The sequence below is a fragment of the Pituophis catenifer genome, unplaced genomic scaffold, assembly GCF_029215685.1.
Source record: "Pituophis catenifer annectens isolate HBS135680 unplaced genomic scaffold, rPitCat1.0.hap2 SCAF_1, whole genome shotgun sequence".
In the NCBI taxonomy this organism is placed as follows: Eukaryota; Metazoa; Chordata; class Lepidosauria; order Squamata; family Colubridae; genus Pituophis; species Pituophis catenifer.
The window spans coordinates 338,857,838-338,881,900 of NW_027256881.1; the positions used below are offsets into that span (position 1 = coordinate 338,857,838).

Genomic DNA, 24,063 nt, shown 5'->3' on the forward strand with positions numbered 1-24,063 from the left:
ACATTCAACTGGGAGGAAAACCCCCACTCCAATAGATACCAAGGAAGCTTCGGGCAGGTTCCAAGTTTCAAATCTTCGTGAGCCAGCTGGGATTGAAGCCATTTTTTCTTGCTAACAAACTGAAGTGGGGGCCACCGAGTGATCAACCCAAAATGGCATTTGATAGACGCTCTTATAATCAGCTCCACAGATCTGCCAGCCTCTCCTGCCCGGCTGCCCCTTCTGTTCAAAGGCTGCTTCTTTCTTCTAATCTCCATCACCAAAGGCCATCAACATCTGTAACAAGGCCTTCTCCCCTAACACCCTAAAAGTGCAATAAAACTATTTTTGAAAAAAAACCCAAAACAAAAGCACAAGCGTGCTGTTTGTGCAAAGAGAAACAAAATAAATACATGATTTTTTTTAAAAAAAATGTTCACAGTATCACATACAGATAAGAGAGCTACAGTAGTGCACTTTGGGAATAAATAGAGAGAGAGAGAGAGAGAGAAAGAGAGAGAGGTGGCGACCCAGGATCGAATTCCTTCCGACCTCTGATGTCTCTGGGGCCAAGATCAGTTTGTAGGTAACTGCTTGGAGAGGTATTAATATACACGTTTTGGAGAAAGGTTGGTGGGAGGAAGGAGATGGGACTCGGGGGCGGTTTCACTTTGTCTTTCCGGGTAACGCTGGGATGCTGAAGCACAGCCGACGTTGATGCACGACATTCTTCCACGCCTTTCCCTCCGAAAAGCTGCAAGGGACATCAAAAGGGAATGCCGCAAACGGCGTCAGGAGGAACGTTTCTCTCGAGGAGTTTTGCATAGAAGTTACTGTAGGGGGGTGGGGGGGGGAAGAGAAGGGAGACAAAAGGAAGAGAGGACAGCATTAAGAGGAACGTTCCAATCCAAAGGGGTGGCTTTTAATCTCTCGGGATTTATGCTGAGAATTGGAAAATATAAACAGATAATGAGCAATTATAGACATGGTTTAGGTCAGGGGTCTCCAACCTCGGCAACTTTAAGACTTGTGGAAGGAAGTGGGACTCGTGGGGTATCTGTCCAAATATAGAATTAGGCAGAGGCAGGGAGAACAGCCATTATCCTATGGTGGATCTAGGCCAGGGGTCTCCAACTTTGGCAACTTTTAAGACTTGTGGACTTCAACTCCCAGAGTTCCTCAACCAGCAAAGCTGGCTGAGCAATTCTGGAGGTTGAAGTTCACAAGTCTTAAAAGTTGCCAAGGTTGGAGACCCCTGGTTTAGGTGGCAACTGAAAATCTAGTCTCTCTCTGAACCTTTAATTAATTTAATAATTTAATTTAATTTAATTTAATTTAATTTAATTTAATTTAATTTAATTTAATTTAATTTAATAATTTAATTTAATAATTTAATTTAATAATTTAATTTAATTCAATTCAATTTAATTCAATTTAATTCAATTAATTCAATTTATATGCGGCCCCTCTCTGAAGACTCTGGAATTGGCTTGCACACGGGAAGACCCCAGGAGATGACTCAGCCAGCATACTGTAATAATTTACTGCAGATGTGGAGAAAGCTAATTTCCCCCACAACAACCATGTTGTGAGGTGGGTTGGGCTGAGAGACAGGCACTGGCTTAAAGTCACTTTCATGTGCCTAAGAACTAGAACTCACCGTCTCCTGGTAATTGGTCAAAAGTCACCCGGTTGGCTTTCCTGCCTAAGGCGGAACTAGAACTCACTGTCTCCTGGTTTCTAGCTTGGTGCCTTAACCACTAGACCGCGGTGGCTCTCACTTATTCTGTTTCTGCCCCAGAATTTAAAGGAGTCTTTTTTTTTCTTCCCAAGTGAGCAGGCACCGGGCCGTTCTCTTCAAGATGGTATGAAGGAAGCTGGGATCTGCTGACATCATGGTTCTGGTTAATCCGAGAACGGCTTTCTTGAGACACCAGCCTCGTTTCTCCACCAGTCTAGATATATTAGCACAGATGGGGATCTACTGGATAGTCAACGTGGGGTTGGCCTCAAGATGTCCACAGTATGAAGACGTCCTGACAGAACTGGCCTTTTAAAACTCCTGAAAGAACCAGGGTGCCCTAGGGTAGTGTTGCTCAATCTTGGCAACGTTAAGATGTGTTGACTTCAACTCCCAGAATCCCCAGCCACTATGTCTGCCAGGGGAATTCTGAGGGTTGACGCCCACACATCTTAAAAGTGACCAAGTTTGAGAAATACTGCCCTAGGGTATAGAGGGTGCCCTCAGAAAGCCCCCTGCTCTGCCCTCTGTTTTATTATTCAGAACTACAAAAAATGGGTTGTCTGGACAACTGTGACATTGAAGTCTCTACAGCTGCTTTATGTCAAGTCACGTTCCAATTCCTTTCTGAGTGAGTCTAGGAGGAAATGCAGACTTGTGGAAACCAGGACGCTGTTTTTTTGAGGCGCATACACTTGCAGATGCAGGAAGCTTCCCAAGATCGCTCAGGATTAACTGGCAGTGCAACTTTCTGACAGGGATGGGCCACGCAACAACTGTGCTCCCTTCTTAAAAACGAAACAAAACGGAAAAAAAAAAACGAACAGGCATGAACACCAACTTACTGTATCACTCTCTTCGTCAGAGACTGACTGGATTTGAGTGTTATAGTGGAGAGGAGAATAGACCCAGCTCCTCTCGTCTGTCGGCTGGCGGACAGCAAAGCAGAGAGCAAAAGAAAGCAGCAGAGGGCGGAGAGGAGAGAAAAATAAAAAGAGGAAAGGGGGGGAAAAAAGGGAAAGAGAGAAAAAGAGAGAGATGAAAGCTACAACACCAACGAGAAAAACTACATGATTGGAGAGAGAAAAAAGAAACACAAGGACGGAGCTCAGCTTTCACGCAGAAGTCGATGCTTTCCCACCCCCACTTACCTATCAAAGCACCCATCAAGGTCAGCTCAGGTGAGAATCATTGTGTTGAAGGAGTTTGGTTCCCTTAAAACTTAGCTTCTCAATAGCAATGCACTTACGACTTACACAGGTAGCCCTCGACTTAACAACAGTTCATTTAGGGACCGTTCAAAGTTACGATGTCATTGAAAAAAAGTGACCTGCAACCCAGTCTTCGCAATATGACAGTCGCAACAACCCCATGCATAAACAGAGGGATAGAATCAAGATCACATGAAGTGTTAATACCACTTTATAATGCCTTGGTAAGGCCACACTTGGAATACTGCATCCAGTTTTGGTAGCCACGATGTAAAAAAGATGTTGAGACTCTAGAAAGAGTGCAGAGAAGAGCAACAAAGATGATTAGGGGACTGGAGGCCAAAAAGATATGAAGAACGGTTGCAGGAACTGGGTATGTCTAGTTTAATAAAAAGAAGGACTAGGGGAGACATAATAGCAGTCTTCCAATATTGAAGGACTGCCATAAAGAAGAGGGGGATCAACCAATTCTCCAAGGCACCTCAGGGCAGGGCAGGAAGCAATAGATGGAAACTAATCAAGGAGAGAAGCAACCTAGAACTAAGAAGAAATTTCCTGACAGTTAAAACAATTAACTAGTTTTAACTGGTTAAACAACTGGAGGAACAACTTGCCTCCAGAAGTTGTAAATGTTCCAACACTGGAAGTTTTTAAGAGATTGGATAACCATTTGTCTGAAATGGTGAAGGGTTTCCTGCCTAAGTAGGGGGTTGGACTAGATGACCTCCAAGTTACCTTCCAACTCTGCTATTCTATTCTATTCTATTCTATTCTATTCTATTCTATTCTATTCTATTCTATTCTATTCTATTCTATTCTATTCTATTCTATTCTATTCTATTCCATTCCATTCCATTCCATTCCATTCCATTCCCATGGTCACATGATCAAAACTGGGAACTCGCAGTTCCTTGATTAGGGTATTGTTTTGCACCTGAGAAAATTTTGGCTTACGTGGATTAATCAATGCTGCAAAGGTCTTGCCTGGAAAATGTAGAATTCTATAAAGTGTTGAATTTTTTAAACACTTTTAAATAAACAAATTGTAAGTACCTCAAATTCTTGAAAATCACCCATTTGCATTATTGTAAGGTGGGGGCTGCTATGGAGAAGAGCCAGAAGGTAAAGCAGGTACAAAAGACAGTGTAAAGATTACACTGTCCTAATCCTAATCCTAGCCTGAATGCTTCCACGCCAAAAACTAATTATTAAAGCTTTTTATGGCACAGCACTGGGATCTATCATAGTCAGCTGTGAAGATCCAGTGATCTTTCAGGGAGCCTGATGGCCAACTTTCCTTCCTTCCCTCTCCCGAAATTAAAATTGAAAGCAAACTTCAATGCTGGTGGCTCAGCAGACTAATTAACATCCACTTACATCTGCTGCCTGCAATTACTGCAAGTTCAAATCTCACCAGGCTCAAGGTTGACTCAGCCTTCCATCCTTTCTAAGGTAGGTAAATTGAGGACCCAGATTATGGGGGCAATAAGATGACTTTGTATAAATATACAAAAGGATGAAGGCTATTGCTTAACACATTGTAAGCCGCCCTGAGTCTCCGGAGAAGGGTGGCATATAAATCGAAATTTAAAAATAAAAAATAAAAAAATGACATTTCAACTAGGTTTAGAATTTAGCTTAATTCTTTGTTTAACAACCCAGGATTCACTGAACAATTGCAGTGATTTGCTTAACAACCCTAGCAAAAAGGTCGTAAAACGAGGCACAACACACTTAACAGCTGCCTTGCTTAGCAACAGAAATTTTGGGTCTAATTGTGGTCGTAAGTCGAGGACCACCTCTATTGTCCTAAGATCAATCCAATGAAGTTGTGCAAGAAAAGTGCCTATCTCTCCTTTGTTTATCTAAGAGATGAATGGGGTAGGACGTCACACAGAGATACAGCTGATAGCCCCCTCGCCTGAGAGGGGAAAATTCTGCCCTGTGCCTGGTTGGCAAGATACTGCAGGATCCTGTCTTGTGCCACACTGAAAAATAATAAAACAACAGAGCTGGAAGAGAACTTGGAGGTCTCCTAGTCCAACCCCAAGATCAGGCAGGAAACTCTATACCATTTCAGACAAATGGCTGTCCAATCTCTTCTTGAAAACCTCCAGTGTTAGAGAACCTACAACTTATGGAGGCAAGTTGTTCCACTAATTTATTGTTCTAACTGTCAGGACATTTCTCCTTCGTTCTAGGTTGCTTCTCTCCTTGATCAGTTACCGCCCATTGCTCCTTGTCCTGCCCTCAGGTGCTTTGGAGAACAGATTGACCCCCTCTTCTTTATGGCAATCTATTAAAATATTGGAACAATGCTATCATGTCTCCTCTAGTCCTTCTTTTCACTAGACTAGACGTATCAAATCCGTGCAACCGTTCTTCATTATGTTTTAGCCTCCAATCCCCTAATCATCTTTGTTGCTCTTCTCTGCACGCTTTCCAGAGTCTCCACATATTTTTTTATTCGTGGCGACCAAAACTGGATGCAGGATTCCAGCCAGAAATGTCTAATTTTTGAAGGAGGGCCGTTAAACCCTGGCATCGAAAGGAAGTCGAAAATGCAAAGGCTGCTTTGGGGAACTCCAAGAATGCTGGGAAGGAAAAACCCAGGCCATGGCTAGTGAATGGCCACGGTCCCTGCCCATACCTTGTTTGCGCAGCATGTCCTACCTCAACGGAACAACCGAGGAGGCCTAGCAGGCAAGCCAGGGGGAACACAGAGCTTCTTCTACCTACAACACCACAATGGAGGAGAGAGAACTTTGAATTGCCAAAGGGGGAGGTATAAAATCAAATCTTTCCTCGTCCTCTTTTTAAAAAGCCACCCTCCTCTAATAGCAATAGCACAGTGCTTGAACAGCCCTCTCTAAGCGGTTTACAGAGTCAGCATAATTGCCGCCAACAATCTGGGTCCCCATTTTACCCACCTCAGAAGGATGGAAGGCTGAGTCAACCTTGAGCCGGTCAGAATCAAACTGCTGGCAGTCAGCAAAATTAGCCTGCAGTACTGCATTCTAACCACTGTGCTACCATGACTCTAACACTGAAGGCTATTTTTTTTTTACATACTATTCAAGATTTCTCTTCTTGCCAGCAGGGTGTATTACATTTGTATCAGGCTTGCTGACATTTGGGCCCTGAAAATTAACACACCTGGAAGGAGAAAAAACCCAGGTTAGCAAAGGTGGCTTGATACCTGTGTAAGGTAACACCGAAGACCCAACCTTGGTTATGTTAAGAGCAAGGAAGATCAGTGGCACTGAAAGAGTAAGTTATGGATTAGGAATGGCTGTTGCCATCCTTGCTGGCTGTGAATTTAATATCTATTTATTTAAACTGTTTCCAGATTGGAAAAAAAATCCTAGTGCAGAGCAGAATAACCCCTAAATCATGCCGTTATTAAGAAAGCTCAAATGTGTCTCATGAAAACAGGAAAGCTGGGGGCCTCAAAGCAATTTCCTTTTTTTAAAGCAGAGGAAGAGCCTAAGATTCTTCTTCTGCTCAGCTGACAGTGGCCTGTGCCAAGTGAGCCTAGCACAATGATGGCGAACCCACAACAACTGTGTCAAAAGTGACACGCCACAACGTTTTAGTGTGGCGATGTTACATTGGCCAGGAGACTACAGTGCGAATGCGGAGTAGGACTTGGGCTGCCTAAGAAGGTTTTGTAACACACCAGTCTTCAACAATACCTGGCAACAGCTGTTCTTGAGAGCACATTCTGCCCTCCCGTGATTTTTGGAGGTCGTGCAAGAACGGGGTGTGTTCTTGCGCAGCCTGTGAAAATCATGCAAGAACGAGGTGTGTTTTTACCGGCTGCGGAGGCAGTGGAAGAGCATTCTCTCATGCTGCTTCAAGAACACAAGCCTTGTGCGACCCAGAGCAGCCTCCTATAGGCCACAAGGGCCTGTGAACAGAAAGAGGACATGGCCTGAAGGTAGACGGTACACAGCGGAATTTGGGGACCGCTGGGCTGCAGAGGTAACCACACCATTCCCCAAGTCTTGTACATCCTGGGGAACGCTGCAAGGCAGACTTTTTGAGTGGCAGCTGTGGCACTAAGGGCTGAAGTTGCAGCCCAGGCTTCTCCTCCAGGCCCAGTCTTGGTGCTGTCACTGAGTGCCACTGTTCGGGGTAGCTTAGATAGGTGGGGAGATAAAGATTTGCTTCTCTTTTGTTCAGAGGTAGGGGGGGGTGATACACCAGCAAAGTCAAGTTAGACATTTTCCAAATATTTGACACGCCGAGTCAAAAAGGTTCGCCATCACCGGCACGGCAGGAGCCCAGATGCCTCGCCCCCAAGCTGGCATTTCAAAATTGGGATGGAGCCGCCTTTTCTACTAGCAAAATCACTTACGTCCCCAGAGGAAACCGAGGCGGTTCGGAGCCTGCGCAGGCGGGGAGAGAAAATCCAGTACCTTCCTTCTGTGAACTAGACAGGGCACATCCAAAGGCGAATGAGAAGGGAAGGAGGCGGGCGGAAGAAAGAAAAAGGAAGGAGAGGAGAAAGGATGAACCAAAGATAAGAAATGACCATGTCGGTGGAAAAGGTAAGCGTGCACAAGCATGGGGGGTGGGGGGGGGACCCAGTGAAGAAAACATGCTTTGAAAGAGATGGGTGTTGTGAGAACTCGGCTGCCATGGAAGAAAATAATATGTTTCTGCTGCCACGGGCTTCCTCGGGCTTTCTTTCCATGGATACAAACAGAGGGCCAAAATACTATGCATTCTGCAAGCTTTTCTAAGGTCTGGGTGAAGTCATGCTATTAATCATTTGCAAAGGACTTTCTGGTCCTGCTATGTTGAGTTCTGTCTTCCCAGGGACAAAGAAACAATGGTCCAGTGGGGGCAGAACCAGAGAACGGAAATAAGCAAGCTCCGACTCGCTTGATTGACACAGCAAATCCATGACCGCTAGGCGCAAACAAGGGGAGACGTGCACATGCGAAAAGTGGACAATTATTCACTGCCTACAGTTATTAATATTTACCATGCTTCACTTCTGCTCTGGCCTTTGAAATATCAACGTATAACCTAATTTTAACAGGTTGGTGCGTGAAACCGAAGCGTGAACTTGCGTAGCCACTGCTCCAAAACTGAATACTGTACAAGTAGTCCTCGACGTACGACCATAATTGGGACCAAAATTTCTGTTGCTGAGCAAGTTGTTCAGAGAGTTGTGCCCAATTTTACATTCTGTTTTGCCACGGTTGTTAAACTGTTAAGTGAATTCATTAATTCGTTAAGCAAATCCAGCTATTCTCCCATTGACTCTGCTCACCAGAAGCCAGCTGGGTAAGTCATGAATGGTGATCACATGATTCCAGGATGCTGCAACCATCATAAATACATGCCAGTTGCCAAGCACCCAAATTATTGATCATGTGACTGACCATGGGAATGCTATGATGGTCATTAAACGCAAAGACCGGCCATTAAGTCCCTTTTTTTCGGTGCTCTTATAACTTTGAATAGTCACTAAATGAACAGTTGTAAGTCAAGGATTAAATGTAAGGCAGGGCTATCAAACTCGCGGCCCGTGGGCAGATGCGTTACATGCTGGCCATGCCCCCGCCCGGTTTAGCAAAGGGGGGAAAAGTCCCGATATGTCTCGTGACGCTGCCGTGACAATGTGAGTTTGGCACTCCTGATGTAAGGCATTCAGTTATAATAATCAGTTCAGACAGGGGGTTGCCTTCTCAGGATTAACAGAGTCGGTAATGCAAACGTAACACATTAGGTTAGGCTACTTAAATCAGCCTTGTGTCTACCTTCGGGTTAAATCAGCCTTGTTTGCATTTGGTTACAGATTTTGCCTTTTAAAGCACATATGGGAAACTCCGCATGTAAGAAATCAAAACGCTCAGTCAGATCTGGGAAGAGAGAATGAGAGAACTAACACGCCTCAAAGAAAGTCAAATGCAAAGCTTCTTCACGTGCATTTCCAATTCACATGCACTTGAAACGCAACGCAAACCATCCTTCACAAGGCAATTCTTCCTGCAGGCTGGTGGGAGAAGTGGAGAAGTGACAAAAAAAGGGAGGAAGTCAAGCGGGAAGAGGCAGAGAGGGATCTTTATCCAGAATTAAGGCAAAAGGTTGAGGGTCTGTTTAAGGAAGATGGTGGGTGGGTGCTGCAGCCCCTGTGGCCCCCTTACGATGGCTTTAACCATAATGGGGCCCCGTTATTTGAAGGACTGTCTTTTCCCCCTTATATCTATCTGATCTACCAGAGCGGAGAGACAGGGTATGTTATGAGTCACCTCTCCTAAGGAGAACCATTTGGGCAGGAGTAGACAAAATACGGCCCCTTTACAACCAGTGGGCTTCAACTCCCAGAATTCTAGGAGTTGAAGTCCACAGACTGTAAGGGGGGGGCATAGTTGCCCATTCCTGATCTTGTGAGACCAAGAAGGGCCTTTCTCCGTGGTGGCTCCCTCCCTGTGGAACATCATCCCTATGGAGGTAAGATTAGCTCCCACCTTGACACACTTTCAAAAAGCCCTGAATACATGGTTTCGCCAGAGGGCCTGGAGACTCCAGGGTGATATGGAGCCCGTCAAGTGGCTTGATGATTGTTGCGGGGGGAAGGGTTTATTGGGTTTCGTATCGGGACTTATTTCTGTAAAGCTGCTCAGAGTCACTGTGAGTGAGTTGGGCAGCCATATAAATTTTTTGACTAAAATGAAATCATAGAAAGAGCAACTCTATAGGAATGCTGAGGACAGACTGCAGCTGATGGCAGCAAAGATGTTTCTGCGTCTCTGTGTGACCCTCTAGAGGTCATCCGGATTTATGCCTGAATTGTGGGGAAAAGAGGCAACTTCACTCTGCAACATCTTTAAAGGGATGCTACACAGGACAACGTTTCTCAAGAAACTTGAGAGCTTTAATTTATGTGGACTTCAACTCCCAGCAACCCCCATGCTGGCTGAGGAATTCTGGGAATTGAAGTCCGCACAAGTTAAAGCTCTCAAGGTTGAGAAACACTGATATTTACAAGGCAAAAACGACTGGCTGTTTGCTGGTTCAGGGTGCAGGAAAGAAGGTTTATGGAAGAGAGACTGCAGGAGGACAGTAGAAGAATATTCTGTTAAAAAGAGCAGTTGTGGAAGAGATGGACTCCTCCTTCCAAGTTGTCTTCGAGCAGCTGGACACAGCTACGTCTTGGGGATACAGGTAGTCCTTGACTTACAACTATTCATTTAGTGGCTGTTCAAAGTTACAACAGCACTGAAAACAGTGACTTATGACCGGTTTTCACATGACCGTCGCAGCATCTCCATGGTGATGTAATCAAAATTTGGATGCTTGGAAACTGACATGTATTTATGACAATTACGCTATCCCAGGGTCATGTGATCACCATTTGTAACCTTCCCAAGCTGGCTTCTGTCAAGCAAAGTCAATATGTTGGGGGGGGGGGGGGAGGAAGAGCCAGATTCGACTAACAACCGCATGATTTACTTAACAACTGCAGTGATTAGCTTAACTCTAGCAAAGCAGCTCATAAGATGGAGCAAAACTCACTTAACAACTCTCTTGCTTAACAGCAGAAATGTTAGGCTCAATTGTGGTCGTAAGTTGAGGACTACCTGTACACTGGCTTCAATCAAAGGTTAGACGAGTTTGTGTTAAGAAAAACGTTCCTGCTGAAATCCACCACATTTTCTTTTAGCCAAGAGACTCACGCTTGACTTCAAAGGAGACTTAACAAACATTGGATTCTGGGAAAGATGGAGATCTTCTTGACACAATTTTGAGGTTTTTGCACACAGAAGCTAGCACAGCATGGTTGTGCACACACACACACTCCTTGGCTCACTTACTCCCTGCTCTGCCTCCCTAGATTTCCTCCTCTGAACATGTTCCTGCCTGCAGGGAAAGGAAAGACGACCATTCACATATGCGCCTGGAAGCCGTGGAGAAGCCCAGCGGGACACATTTCTACTTATTTCAAGGGAATCTCGAGATTTTCTGACAAGAGACTTTCCCAGTTGGTTTCTCTGACAACCTGGCAGAAAAAGAGCGTGAATGCAAAGGGGTAAATGTGCATCAGGGTGACAAGACAAGACGGTACCTTGGTGCGGGTGTGTTGGTTTGCTTTAAGTCTTCAGAAGGGAAGGGTGGAGCAAGTGAAGCGGAAAAGCAGCGGAAGGAAGGAGAGAAGAGCCAAACCAACCGCAGCTTTGTGCACAAAAACGAAAAGGGGGCTTACAAAATAGATATCTGGGATCGGGAGCTCCTCTTCATCCGACGCTTGGCTGGCAGGTTCGGAGGCCTGGCTTGCTGTCTCGACCTCCGCCGCCGCTGCCGCCGACAGCATGGTGGCGCACGCTAAGGACGCTGCCTCTCTGCAAAGAAGATAGATGGGTGAAGATGGAGGCTGTGGCAGTTCGGACTTTGTGCTCGGCACTCCTGCCGAGTATCTTCAGACAACCCTCAAAAAAGCATAAGATCCCACCTCGGAAGGAGCCAAGACCACTTGTCTGAATTGGCTCTGGGTCAACCCTGAAGCTGACCTAACCGAAGCCATTGTGAGGCCTCAGTGTTGCCACACTGGAGCAGAGGGTTAGGGAGGGGGGAATAGAGATAGCTGGGTTTTTTTGTAGCCAAAACAAAATACTTTCCCTTGGGAACCAAGGACATTCTCACACCTGGTCAGAGAGAGGAGGTGTGATGTTACCCGGCAACCGGACGGCACCTCAACTGGAGCATGTGACTGATCGTTTGGGGAAGGGGAACAACTTTAACTTTTAATCAGGTGAAAACTGTGGGAACCTTCAGAGTCGATTTTCACCAGAACTGTGCCAATATGATATATCCAATAAAGCTATTCTTTGAGGAATCTACCCGCCTCAGAGTTTTGTTCGCTATGGGTGTATTACTTGGAACCCTGACACTCTGATCACTGGCTGAACAGCAACACTATAATTGGACTACTGCAATGCCCTCTACATGGGGCAGCCCTTGAAGAGCATCTGGAAGCTTCAATTCGTAGCAGGGGTTGTTAATGGTGCTGGTCATTTGGCATGTGTAATGCCACCACTCAGGGAGCTACAGTGGTTGCCAGCATGCTTCCGGTTGCAATTCAAGGTGCTCACTGTCATTTTGAAAGGCCTTCATGGCTTGGGACTAGGTATCCCCTTGAGGGACTGTTTCTCTCGGTTGTTTCTATCCATCCAATCTGGGCAGGCAAGATGGACATGCTTTGGTTCCTATCGACTGAGGAATGCTGGTTGGTGGAGACTTACAGACGTGCTGTCAGTGTTCCAAGTAATACACCCTTTTCAATCATCGTACCCTCCCTATGGAACATTCTCCCTCTGGAGATCAGGATGAGCCCAATCCTGCTGGACTTTTGCAAAGCCCGTAAAGAACTGGCTCTGGGCTTGTGCTCCAAGCGTGTGCAGACATCAATATATTTTTTTTGTACTAGTGATTATGGGATATTTTCCCATAATCACGGAGGCTTCAGCTGGTGCAGAATGCGGCTGCGCGGGTAGTGATGGGAGTGTCCCGACACTCTCATGTTACACCCCTCCTGTGGGACCTGCATTGGCTACCAGTTGCCCTCCGGGTGAGATTCAAGGTGCTGGTTATCACCTATAAAGCCCTACATGGCTTAGACCCGGGGTATTTGGCGGACCATCTGCGGCCAGCGACAGCTCCCCATCGCCCGGTGCGTTCCCACAGGGAGGGCCTTCTTGGGGTGCCGTCGGCCAGACAATGTTGGCTGGCGACCCCTAGGGAACAGGCCTTCTCTGTGGGCGCACCTATCCTGTGGAATCAGCTCCCCCTGGGGCTCCGGGTGGCCCCTGACCTTCGCTCTTTCCACCGTGGCCTTAAAACATGGCTATTTCGCCTGGCCGGCTTGGACTGAAGGGGTTTTAGAGGGGATTTTAATGGTCTTTATAGTTTTATTGGGTATTTTTTTAAAAATTGAACTTTGTGTGTTTTATTGTTGTGAGCCGCCTTGAGTCCTTTCGGAGATAGGGCGGCATATAAGTCCAAATAATAAATAAATAAATAAATAATAATATTTTATTTATTTATTTAGCATATACAGCCTTTATTGTTATAAACTACTCAAGGTGGCAAACATATCTAATACTCCTTCCTCCTCCCATCTTTCCCACAACTACAATCCTGCAGTAGGTTGGGCTGAAAGAAAGTAATTGGCCCAAAGTCTCCTAGCTGGCTTTCATGGCCAAGGTGGGACTAGAACTCACTGTCTCCTGGTTTCTAGCCTGGTGCCTTAACCAGTAGACCAAACTGGCTCTCTTATGCATTTTAAATTTTGTATTCTTGCAATTGTTTTTACTTTTAATTTTGTTTGCCACCCAGAGTCCTTGTTCAGATGCATGGCCCTACAATTTGAATTAATCAATAAATATGTGTAACATTTCTACTTTATGTTTGAACCTTCAGGGAACTGAGAGCTATTGACTGATCATCCCTTTGAAAAGGAGATGGAATTCACGCACTACAGTGTTCTGGTTTGATTAACTATATTTTGCTGAAGGGACCACAACAGGCTGAATCCTTAAGTGCATCCAGCCATCCATTGTGATTTACAACTGCAATGGCTGATCTCACACAATGTGTACTAAGCCAAAACTAAACAAACTGTATGACAGCTGAGCAGAAGGGTGAAACACGCCTGTATGAACTGGGCGTGTGAGTGTCAAATTGAATTATATGTTGTCTTAATAGCGCAAGACTGTTTATCATCCAATTTTTGGCAAGTCGGCTCACAGCAGATGTTAAAGAAATGCCATCCTCCATCCAGACTTGGTTTCTATGTGTAGTGGATACAGAATTGAAAGAAGTACAGGTAGTCCTCGATTTACGACCACAATTCAGCCCAAAATTTCCATTGCTAGGTGAGACATTGAGTTTTGCCCCACTGAACGACTTTTTTTTTGCCACAGTTTGTTAAATGAATCACTGCAGTGGTTAATCTAGTAACATGGTTGTTAAGTGAATCTGGCTTTCCACTGATTTTGCTTGTCAAAAGGTTGCAAAAGGAGATCACGTGACCCCCCCCCCCAGGACCCCTGCGACTGTCATAAACACGAGTCATTTGCCAAGCGTCAGGATGCTGCAGTGGTTCTAAGTGCGAAAAACGACCGTAAGTCACTTTTTTCAGTACCATTGTAACTTTGAACAGTCACTAAATTAACCGTTGTAAAATGAGGACTACCTGCATCACATCATCCTTGTATTATATAAAGGAAGTGACGCTATTTTTAAATTAAATCACAAAAGTGGGTTTGGAACCAATTGTTTGCATTTTATGTGTTTCCTCTGCCACAGGGGAAAAAGCTCGCAATTCGGGAATTATTTCTTGAAATAGTGAGGAGAATAGTGAGCTGGTTTCCCATCTACTATAGAAAGACGCCTCCCTGAGTAATGTTTGGAGATTGCATGCATTAAATAGGAGCATGAAGACACGCACGGCTGAAAACGCCTGATTTGTAACAGAAATAGGCTCTAACCCTGCAGCAGCCACATCGGGCACCACAATCTCGATATCACACTTCGGCTTGAGCTCCACAGTGATCTGCTGGAGGTCATCTTCCGCTCGGGTCTGTTCGCGAGTCCTGCGGAAAAGAAAAGGAAAAAAATCCCACTTCAGAAATCTAGTGCAGGCAGTCCTTGATTTACGATCGGTTGCTCAGTGACCATTCGAAGCTCCAACAGACACCCCTCCCCTCCCAAAGCTACTTACAACCAGATTCAAACCTCCAACGGCTGTGCCCACCCCGGAATGGGACAACTTGCCACAACAACTCACTCTGACCACCTTACCATGGCCAACTCACTGCGGGGCAACTTGCTGCAGGACAATTTATCAATCCAATTTAACTATTTAAAACAAATAAAAATCATTTTAATTGTTGTCATTCAGATTTCACTTTGTCTCTCTTTTTGCATCCTTTCTTTAATGATTCTATTCCATCATTTCTTTGATAACAGTGTAATGCTTGTCCTCCAGGGAGCTTTTCCCGCAGAGTGTTGGCCAAGGCAAGTTGGCCGTGGCGACTTGGTCGCAGCAAATTGTCATGGACCAGTGATGGCTAACCTTTTTGCCATCGCATGCCAGGAGGGGGGAGCTGGGGGGGTGCGCCTACATGCCTACACCCATAATTCTATGCGCCCCACCCCTGTGCATACGTGCGCAACCCCCCCTGCTCCCCCCCGCTCCTGGCACATGATGGCCCGGTAGATCCATTTTTCTCTCTCACTTGGCTCCAGAACCTTTCTAGGAGTCTGGGGAGGGTGAAAATGGCCTCCCCCCCCCCCGAGGCCAAAAAGGGCCCATTTGCCAACTTCCTAGAGAGGCTCTGGAGGCTGGGGACAGCAAAAAATGGGCCTTCCCCACAACCCCGAGACCTTCCGGAGACAGGAAACAGCCTGTTTCACGCCAGAGCTGAACTTGTGTGCCCACTGATATGGCCATGTGGCACGGGTGTCATAGGTTCGCCATCACGGTCATAGACCCTGTCCACCCAATCTCCCCCACCCCCACAATGGTCCCATGACCACACTTTGGCACTTGGAACCAACTAGCATTTGCAGTTGTTTGCAGCACCCATGGTCACATGACTACAATTTACGATGGAAATCAGCATTTACTTTGATGGTTGGCTGGGGAATTCTGGGAGGTGAAGTCCACACTCCTTACAGCTGCCATGGTTAAGAAACAACTGTTCTAGGATATTGCTCTGTTTTTTTCAGCATCCCCTGCTAAAAAGTCTTTTCACTGAAGATAACTTTCTAGCTAAAAGTTAGAAAGTCTGCCAGTCAGTAATGACCCCCCTCCTTAACCAACAACCCTGAGGGAGATGGGCGGTTCAAAACTGTGAAAAATAAAGAAATACAGGTAGTCCTCGACTTACGACCACAATTGAACCCAAAGTTTCTATTGTTAAGCCACACATTGGTGGGGTGAGTCTTCCTCCGTTTTACGACCTTTCTTGCCACAGTTGCACTGCAACTGATTAGTTAGTAACCTGGTTGTTAAGTAAATCTGGCTTCCCCATTGACTTTGCCTGTCAGAAGGTTACAAAAGGTGATCACGTGACCTTGGGACACTGCAACTGTCATAAACATGAGCCAAGCATCTGAATTTTGATCACATGAGCATGGGGATGCTGCAAAGGTTGTAACTGTGAAAAATGGTCATAAATCGCTTTTTTCAGTGCCGTTATAACTTTGAATGGTCACTTAAACAAAACTGTTGTAAGTCGAGGACTGCCTGTAAAATAACAAGCCAACTTAGCTTAGAGAAGAGACTCTAAACAGTCGTATGTCAAAGGCTATCTGTACTAGGGAAGATCAGTTATGACATTGCATTCATATAAAGTATGGAGATAGTAAAGCATTAGAAATCTACAGGCCTAGTAATATAAGAATGTTAGCTTATGAGGCCTTGCACATAGGAGAGTTAAAAAGAATAAAACATTGCTTGGACTTGCAATGACACCGAGGGATTCCTAGAGAGGCCGCCAAGATGTGCAAAAGTTTCCAGCTCACCTTCCTTCGTGTCCTGAGGACTGTGTGCGCCGCCTGTGAAGGGACACCATGCAAAAAACACACTTCATGAGAATGACTAAAAAGGTAGCCAAGTAGCTTTCTCTCTCTGCCTCATCCAATGTAAATCCCTGAGGTGCTTTTTCAAGAGGCAACTGAAGACACGAAACGTCTTCAAAGAAAGTCCAGCTGCCTCTTGAAAAAGCACCTTTGGGACAACCGTGACCTGGATGACTGAGAATCTCCAAAGACATCCAATGTAAGGGCTCCCCTTCTATGAAGTAAGGATGCGTCACCTCCACTTATGGCATTCTCAAGAGCCTTTCTGGAACTGAGTGGCATATACATGACAGGTAAAAGTTTTCCCTGTCCATTTGTGTCCATCTCTAGAGGGCAGTGTGTCAGCGTTCCAGAACAACCCAACTCCAATTAATATGGTTAATATGGATTCCAAAGCTGACACAGTGCTCATTTCCATTTTTAGCCGAGAGAGCCAGCGTTGTCCGAAAGACACTTCCATGGTCATGTGGCTAGCATAACTACATGCCGAGGCGCACAAAACACTGTTACCTTCCCACCAAAATGGTACCTATTTATCTACTCACATTTGCGTGCTTTCGAACTGCTAGGTGGGCAGGAACTGGGACAAGTAACAGGAGCTCACCCAGTCAAGCAGTGCTCGGGTCTCGAACCCAGGCTGTCAGTTTTCCAACTGCTTCCCCCCAAATAAGACATCCCCTGATAATAAGCCCAATCGCGCTTTTGAGCGCATGGCAATAAGGCCAAGCGCTTATTTCAGGGTTCAAAAAAATATAAGGCAGGGTCTTATTTTGGGGGAAACACGGTATATATTTGTCTTTTAATGACCCCGTAATCCCTCACACCGGGGTAGAGTCGGGCCAACTGAATGGAGCTAGGTGTTTACTGGCCGGATGCCCTTCCTGCCGCCAATGAAGAGTTTGCAGCAGATAATTACTCATTGTGCCCGGAGAGAGAAATATCAGCCACTACCTAGAATCGAACTCACAGCTTCCTGATCGTGAGGCGAGAGCTCCACCTCTAGGCCACTGCACCACTCTTATAAAAGGCAGAGATAAAGAAATAAAGCAAATTTAAGTGGTAAACACCTAGCTCAGGCACTGGAATTAGATTGTGCTATTATAGTGACTTATATTGTTCTCTTATTTCTGCTATTGTTATAATGACATTTTTATTATGCGCCTATTTGTAAGCACCCACAGCCTAACCCAGTGTTTCTCAACCTTGGTCACCTGAAGATGCGTGGACTTCAACTCCCAGAATCCCCCAGCCAGCAGAGCTGGCTGGGGAATTCTGGGTGTTGAAATCTATGCATCTTCAGGTGGCCAAGGTTGAGAAACACTGGCCTAACCAGATAAATTCCACCGAATAAATAAATAAATCCATCCCCTCCAAGCTGATACTCTTATTGCAAATTGTTCCAATGGAAGGGGATCGGAGAAGGAACCTGTTTGTTTTCTGGATCTCTGAAACAACTTTCAGATTGCTTAAATTCTTGGGGGTCCTGGCTAAACAGGGGGAAAGTAGGGCGAGAGGGATTTAATCAGGGCTCACCTGTATCTGGGCTGCTCGGAGGATTCGGAAGGAGATCTTTCCGGCACGGAAAGAGATGTGGAAGAGAGTGTGGTTGCTATAGAGGCGGTGGTTGCTTCTTCGAAAGAGGGAGGGGTGCAGGGAAGAAGATCAGGCCGGCCTGTATTGCCCATGATGAAGAAAAAGAACAAAAAGAAAGAATACTGAGGCTGCGTAAAAAAAAAACATGCTGTAATCTTCTGGACCATGGCAAATGATCCTTGTATAACTGAACAGTCCTGATCATGTTATAGAACAATGAGTGTAACTGATTCATAATTTCAATTTTTTTTAAAAAAAAATGAAGCCGTCTGAGGTCCTCCTTTGTGGCAGACAAAACAGAGAAACATGAAAGTCTATTTCTGCTCGGGAACAGGAGTTGAGATTTTACATGCCACCTGTTTCCCAATGAATCTTGCCCTCTCTTTAGAGATTTTCAGGAGTGGAGAGCATCAATAAGAAATATTTAACTAGCATTCTAAAATGCCCAAGATAAGATAGGAAATTCTTCTGGTTCTACTCCCGTTTCTTTTCGTGCTTCAACACTGCCAACTTCTAAATCCTCCCTCAAAATTCATTTCTATAAATTATCTGTTATACATGCAAATGCAAGCACAACTCCCAAGAGCAAAATACATCCAATTTAGAGAGAAAGAGAGAGAGAGGGAGGGAGAGAGAGAGAGAGAGTGTTAGAAGAGGAATTTGCATAAGATTAGAGCCCTGCGGTAGAACCTCAATGTAGAAATTCTTTCTTTCAATTGGTGCTGCTAAGAATTAATTGCTCTTTCTCTCTTCTGTGCTGAGTAAGGTTGTCCTTACTCATTTCTCCTATTTTTTTACCCCCCCAAACACTGTCTTGAATAATATACAAGTAATCCTCATTTTAAGACCATAACTGAGCCTGGAATTACAGTCATAAATTGTTGTGGTCATAAATCAAGGCATCCTATCACCAGATTTGATTTTTTAAAAACATTTTTGGGGTAGTCATTAAGCCAACATGGTGGTTGTGAAGTGAAGTGAAGCTATTTCCCCCAATGGGCATTTTTTTGCTGGAAACTGAAAGTTAAATGCCACATTATGACAAAAACATTTGCAAATCATGGTCACATGACCACAGGATGGTGCAAACAGCCATAAAGGTGATCCAGTTGCTAAAAACCCAAAATGTGATTAATGACCATGGGAGTGGCGGGAGGACGGAGTGTGCGTGCAGTAACTTCCAAAACAACTTGTAAATAGCTTGGGGGAGGGAGGTTGTTCAAATTGGCCATTCGGACCCAATGCCACTAAAATGCCTTGAAAACTTAACTCCCAGAATTCCAAGCCAGAATCATTTTGGCCTGCTGATCTGAAGGGCCTTAGATTGGGGAAGAATGCCTTAGATCAAGGGTCTCTAACCATGACAACTTTAAGACTTGCGGACTTCAATTCTTAAAATTCTTCCAGAATTCCCTCACCAGCCATGCTGGCTAGGGAATTCTGGGAGTTGAAGTCCACAAATCTTAAAATTGCCAAGGTTGTGGAGACCCCCACTTTAAGTCATACAGCCTTCTGATGCAGGAAGGATTTTTCTTTTAAAGGTACCATCTTTGGCCCATTTTGCATGTATGCTCCCAATGGGACAAGCACAATTAAGCAGCAATTGGAACAATCGCTCCCAGTTGGCTTTTCCTGCTGGTAGAAATAGCTGCAATCAGGGAGAAATATGCAATTTGGCCACCCTCCAGATGCCTTGAATGTCCCAGCTTTGGTCACCAAGACCGAGAGGAACCGAAAGCTCCAGATTAAAGACACCAGGTACAAACTCTGGTTTATGATTCTGCCTTGTGAGGAAAGGGAGCTCAGAGCAGATCATAGGCTTAGTGCATAAATGAGTGAGGGCCCTTGGTGCTCTGAGCTGGTTTTCTGGGTGACATTTCATTACCCAAACTAGGTAACATCACCAGTGCTAGTGAGAAGTGGGGTTTGCTCTCAGTTTATATTCTAATGGCTGGAAATTGACTGGAATTGGAAATTGACTGGAATTAACAAATGATTTGAAATTTCTCTGAAGCTTTTCTTGGTCTGGCAGGCAGGAGATGCCAACTGGGAGGGATTAAGCAGCTTGCTTGATCATAAACCGTCTTGGCTTGCTTCCACTCCTCAAGCGGAATGACCTGAAGCCCACCATCTCTTAAAAGTTCTACTTTCTACCAACTAACAGAGGGACAAATGAGTGCTCTTACCTTCCCCCCTGTCGTGGTTAACTTTAGCACCTGCAAAAGCATAGCAAGAAGTTGAAGGAATGGTAATGGGATGGTGGGACCTACTGGCACTACGGGGAAAGGGGACGGGATGGGTTGAGCTGAGCTGCTAAGGCAACTTTCCCCAACCTGGCATCCTCTAGGGTGTCGGGACTACAATTCCCAGAATTCCCCAGCCAGTTAACTTTGCTAGGAATCCAGGGAATGGCAGGACCAACCCACTTAAAAGGAGATCAGGATGGGGAAAAGCTTGTACTGGGCCTTAGGAGCAGCTCCAGGGGAATCAGAAGCAAGGCCCTGAGTGACCCACAATACCTTCGTCATCTAAGGTGGGGTAACTCCTGGCTCCCCGGAGGTCATACTGCACTTCGTCCTTCTCCGAAGGAATCTGGCTGGCAGAGAACGCAGCCATTGGGCCGGATGGCTTAACGGCTAACAAGGCACTCCGTCCTTTCTTTGAGGGAGATGCTTTCAGGGCTGCAGAGAAGAGCGAGGGGTTTAGAGCAATGACAAGTGTCGCAGAAGAGGTCAAAGAGAAAAAAAAAAAAAAAGCAAGGAGGTTCTGTTAGAAGAGAAAGCCCACTCACCGCTCCCCTGAAAATAACCGGCATCTTTTCCCCTGAGAAATTTAAGAGCCTTGGGACCAAATTAGTAGGCCACCTACTAATTATCACCTGTTTGGCAACTAAGTCTCTTTTTTGTATTGAAAGCTTTATACCTGGAGAAGCGTTTCTCAACCTTGGCAACTTTGTGATGTGTGGACTTCAATTCCCAGAATTCCCCAGCCAAGGTTGAGAAAAACCAACTTGGAGAAGAGATTTATAGACTCTTGTTTTAAAAGATAATCATTTTTCTGCTAAAATGAGAAAATTCATTTTTTCCCCTTCACTGCAGTTTATGTATGTCTCTAGGTATGGTAATTTTTTGTATAAAATGTCTCAGGTTCGGGCTCCTGACGTATTCCTAGAACGGCCTCGTGTAATTCACTGTTAAATTCTGGAGAGAGTTCGAAATTTAATACCTGAGGGCAGGACAAGAAGCAATGGGTGGAAACTAATCAAGGAGAGAAGCAACTTAGAACTAAGGAGAAATTTCCTGACAGTTAGAACAATTAATCAGTGGAACGACTTGCCTCCAGAAGTTGTGAATGCTCCAACACTGGAAGTTTTTAAGAAGATGTTGGATAACCATTTGTCTGAAGTTGTGCAGGGTTTCCTGCCTAAGCAGGGGGTTGGATTAGAAGACCTCCAAGGTCCCTTCTAACTCTGTTATTCTATTCTATTCTATTCTATTCTATTCTATTCTATTCTATTCTATTCTATTCTATTCTATTCTATTCTACTCTATTCTACTCTACTCTACTCTACTCTACTCTACTCTACTCTACTCTATTCTATTCTATTCTATTCTAATAAATGCCGCGAAAAGCTCTTTATGCCAAAAAACCCACTGCGAGCCAGAGGAAAACAGCGTGGAAGAAATGAACAAATTCTTGGGCCTGACAGAAAGACGCTCCCTATATTCTTGTTAGCAGAAGGGTACCCATAAAATAAGGATAGGCAACAGGTGGATGGTAGGTAGGCCAGGAACCAAAATTTTATCGCCCTTGATAATTCAATGGGTGGATCTCAAATCTGGGCAAAGAATGGATCAGAAAAATCCAGAAGTTAATTAGATCAGGGGTCTCCAACCTTGGCAACTTTAAGACCTGTGGACTTCAACTCCCAACTCAGGCTGGCTGAGGAATTCTGGGAGTTGAAGTCCACAGGTCTTAAAAGTTGCCAAGGTTGGAGACCCCTGAATTAGATCACTGGAATCAAATTGTTGCTGACCCTTTCTATCTTGCTAGTCTAATTTTCTAGCTAGTCAGCCACTCTGCGGTTGTGGCAAAGAACGAACACAACATGAGGAGGAGGGAAGAATAATTGTGCTATGTTTGTGCTGCTTCAAAGGGGGACGATGTAGGTACAACAGGTCGTCCTCATTTAGTGACCACAATTTAATGACCCATTATTTGGTCATTAAGCAAAGCACTGAGTGCAACTGTGCTTATCTTGCTTCAACTTTCCTTTGCTTTGTAGACATAATAAAGATTTGTAAATGTGAGTATTCGTTGTAAAGTTAATTTTTTTTCATAATTGTTGTTAAGTGCAAATAGTTACTAAATGAGGCACTTGCTAAAAGTGGATGACATGTAACAGATTTAGAAAGGGGATGAGGGAGACATTCCAGTCCCCCAAAAGACAAGCAGGAAATTGCCTGATCTTTATATGGTACTGTCAACCCTACAAGGTAAGCAAGATAAAGAAACCAACTTCACAGAAAGACTATACAGATTGTCTTCAACTTACAACCATTCCTTTAGTGAACATTTGAAGTTACAACAGCATGGAAAAAAATGACTTATGACAATTTTTCACACTCACAACCAGGGGTAGGATTGAAAAATTTCAGCAACCACTTCCCTGCCCGGTTGCTGGGTGGGTGTGGCCATGGGGGTGTGGCCTACTCGGCCTCCTGCACCACGGCCGGGGGGGGGGGGGTGGCTTTTCACCCTCCCCAGGCTCTGTAGGCTTTCCTAGAGCCTGCAGAAGGGCGAAAACTGGGCTCCGGAGGCTGGAAATAGGCCTGTTTCCGGACTTCTGGTAGGCCTGTTTTTTGCCCTCCCAGAGCCTCCACAAGCACCCTGCACTTACCTGTCATCCAAAACGGGCTGTGTGGAGACTCTTGGGAGGGGCGGGGCAGGGTGGGCGGGGTCAGCCAGTCCTTGGAAGAACTGGTTCCGCGAACCAAATTAAAATTAACATCTGGTTCGCCTGAACTGATCCAAACTGGCTGAATCCCACCCCTGCTCACAACCGTTGCAGCATCCCAATGGCCACGTGATCAAAATTCGGGCGCTTGGCGACTGGCACATATTTATGATAGTTGCACTGTCCCATGGTCATGTGATCACCATCTGTAACCTTCTCAATTGGCTTCTGACAAGCAAAATTGATGGGGGAAGCCAGATTTGATAAATGGCATGACTCACTTAAGAACTGTAGCAAAAATGTAAAATGAGGCAAAACTCACTTAAACACCTGCCATGCTTAGCAAGGAAAACTTTGGTTTCTGAAATTGTGGTTGTAAACTGAGGACTATCTGTAGCGATACTATATAGGTAGTCCTCGACTTATGTCCACAATTGAGCCAAACAGTTCTGTTGCTAAGCGAGACATTTGTTAAATGAATTTTGCTCCATTTTACTATCTTTCTTGCCACAGTTAAGGGAATCACTGCTGTTGTGAAGTAAGTAACACAGTTGTTAGTGAATCTGGCTTCCCCACTGATTTTACTCATCAGAAGGTCGCAAAATGGGATCACATAACCCCAGGACAACTGCAACCGTCATAAATAGGAACCAGTGGCCAGACCAAATTTTGATCACGTGACCATAAGCATGCTGCCACGTGCAACGGTCATAAGTGTGAAAAATGGTCAGAAGTCATTTTTTGTGTGCCGTTGTAACTTTGAATGGCCACTAAACAAATAGTTGTAAGTCAAGGATTACTTGTATATATGCACACACTGATTTTAAGTGGCGTTTGGCCCTTTAGTGAACTCACAGTTGCTATACGTTAGCCATAAATGTTGGCAGATCATATAGTTTACTGAGACAGGATCTTGCCAGGGAGTCAGGGAGAATCTATCTGAGCCTCTTTTTAATGCTTTCCCTCCTTCATGGGGTCAA

At 45.0% G+C, this 24,063-nt stretch overlaps 1 protein-coding gene across 1 annotated transcript in view; it reads right to left on the reverse strand.

Annotated features, from left to right (window-relative positions):
* Positions 1 to 401: 401 nt before the first annotated feature.
* Positions 402 to 24,063, reverse strand: part of PIP5K1C (phosphatidylinositol-4-phosphate 5-kinase type 1 gamma) — a 78,434-nt gene continuing 54,772 nt past the window's right edge. Inside the window, exons 12-18 of the mRNA XM_070931850.1 lie at positions 20,646 to 20,807; positions 18,067 to 18,205; positions 16,477 to 16,509; positions 14,436 to 14,540; positions 11,153 to 11,288; positions 2,566 to 2,649; positions 402 to 812 (exon numbers count right to left, since the gene is read on the reverse strand). Coding sequence (XP_070787951.1) covers positions 810 to 812; positions 2,566 to 2,649; positions 11,153 to 11,288; positions 14,436 to 14,540; positions 16,477 to 16,509; positions 18,067 to 18,205; positions 20,646 to 20,807 — 662 coding nt within the window. The 3' untranslated portion in view covers positions 402 to 809. The remainder of the gene's footprint in view (positions 813 to 2,565; positions 2,650 to 11,152; positions 11,289 to 14,435; positions 14,541 to 16,476; positions 16,510 to 18,066; positions 18,206 to 20,645; positions 20,808 to 24,063) is intronic.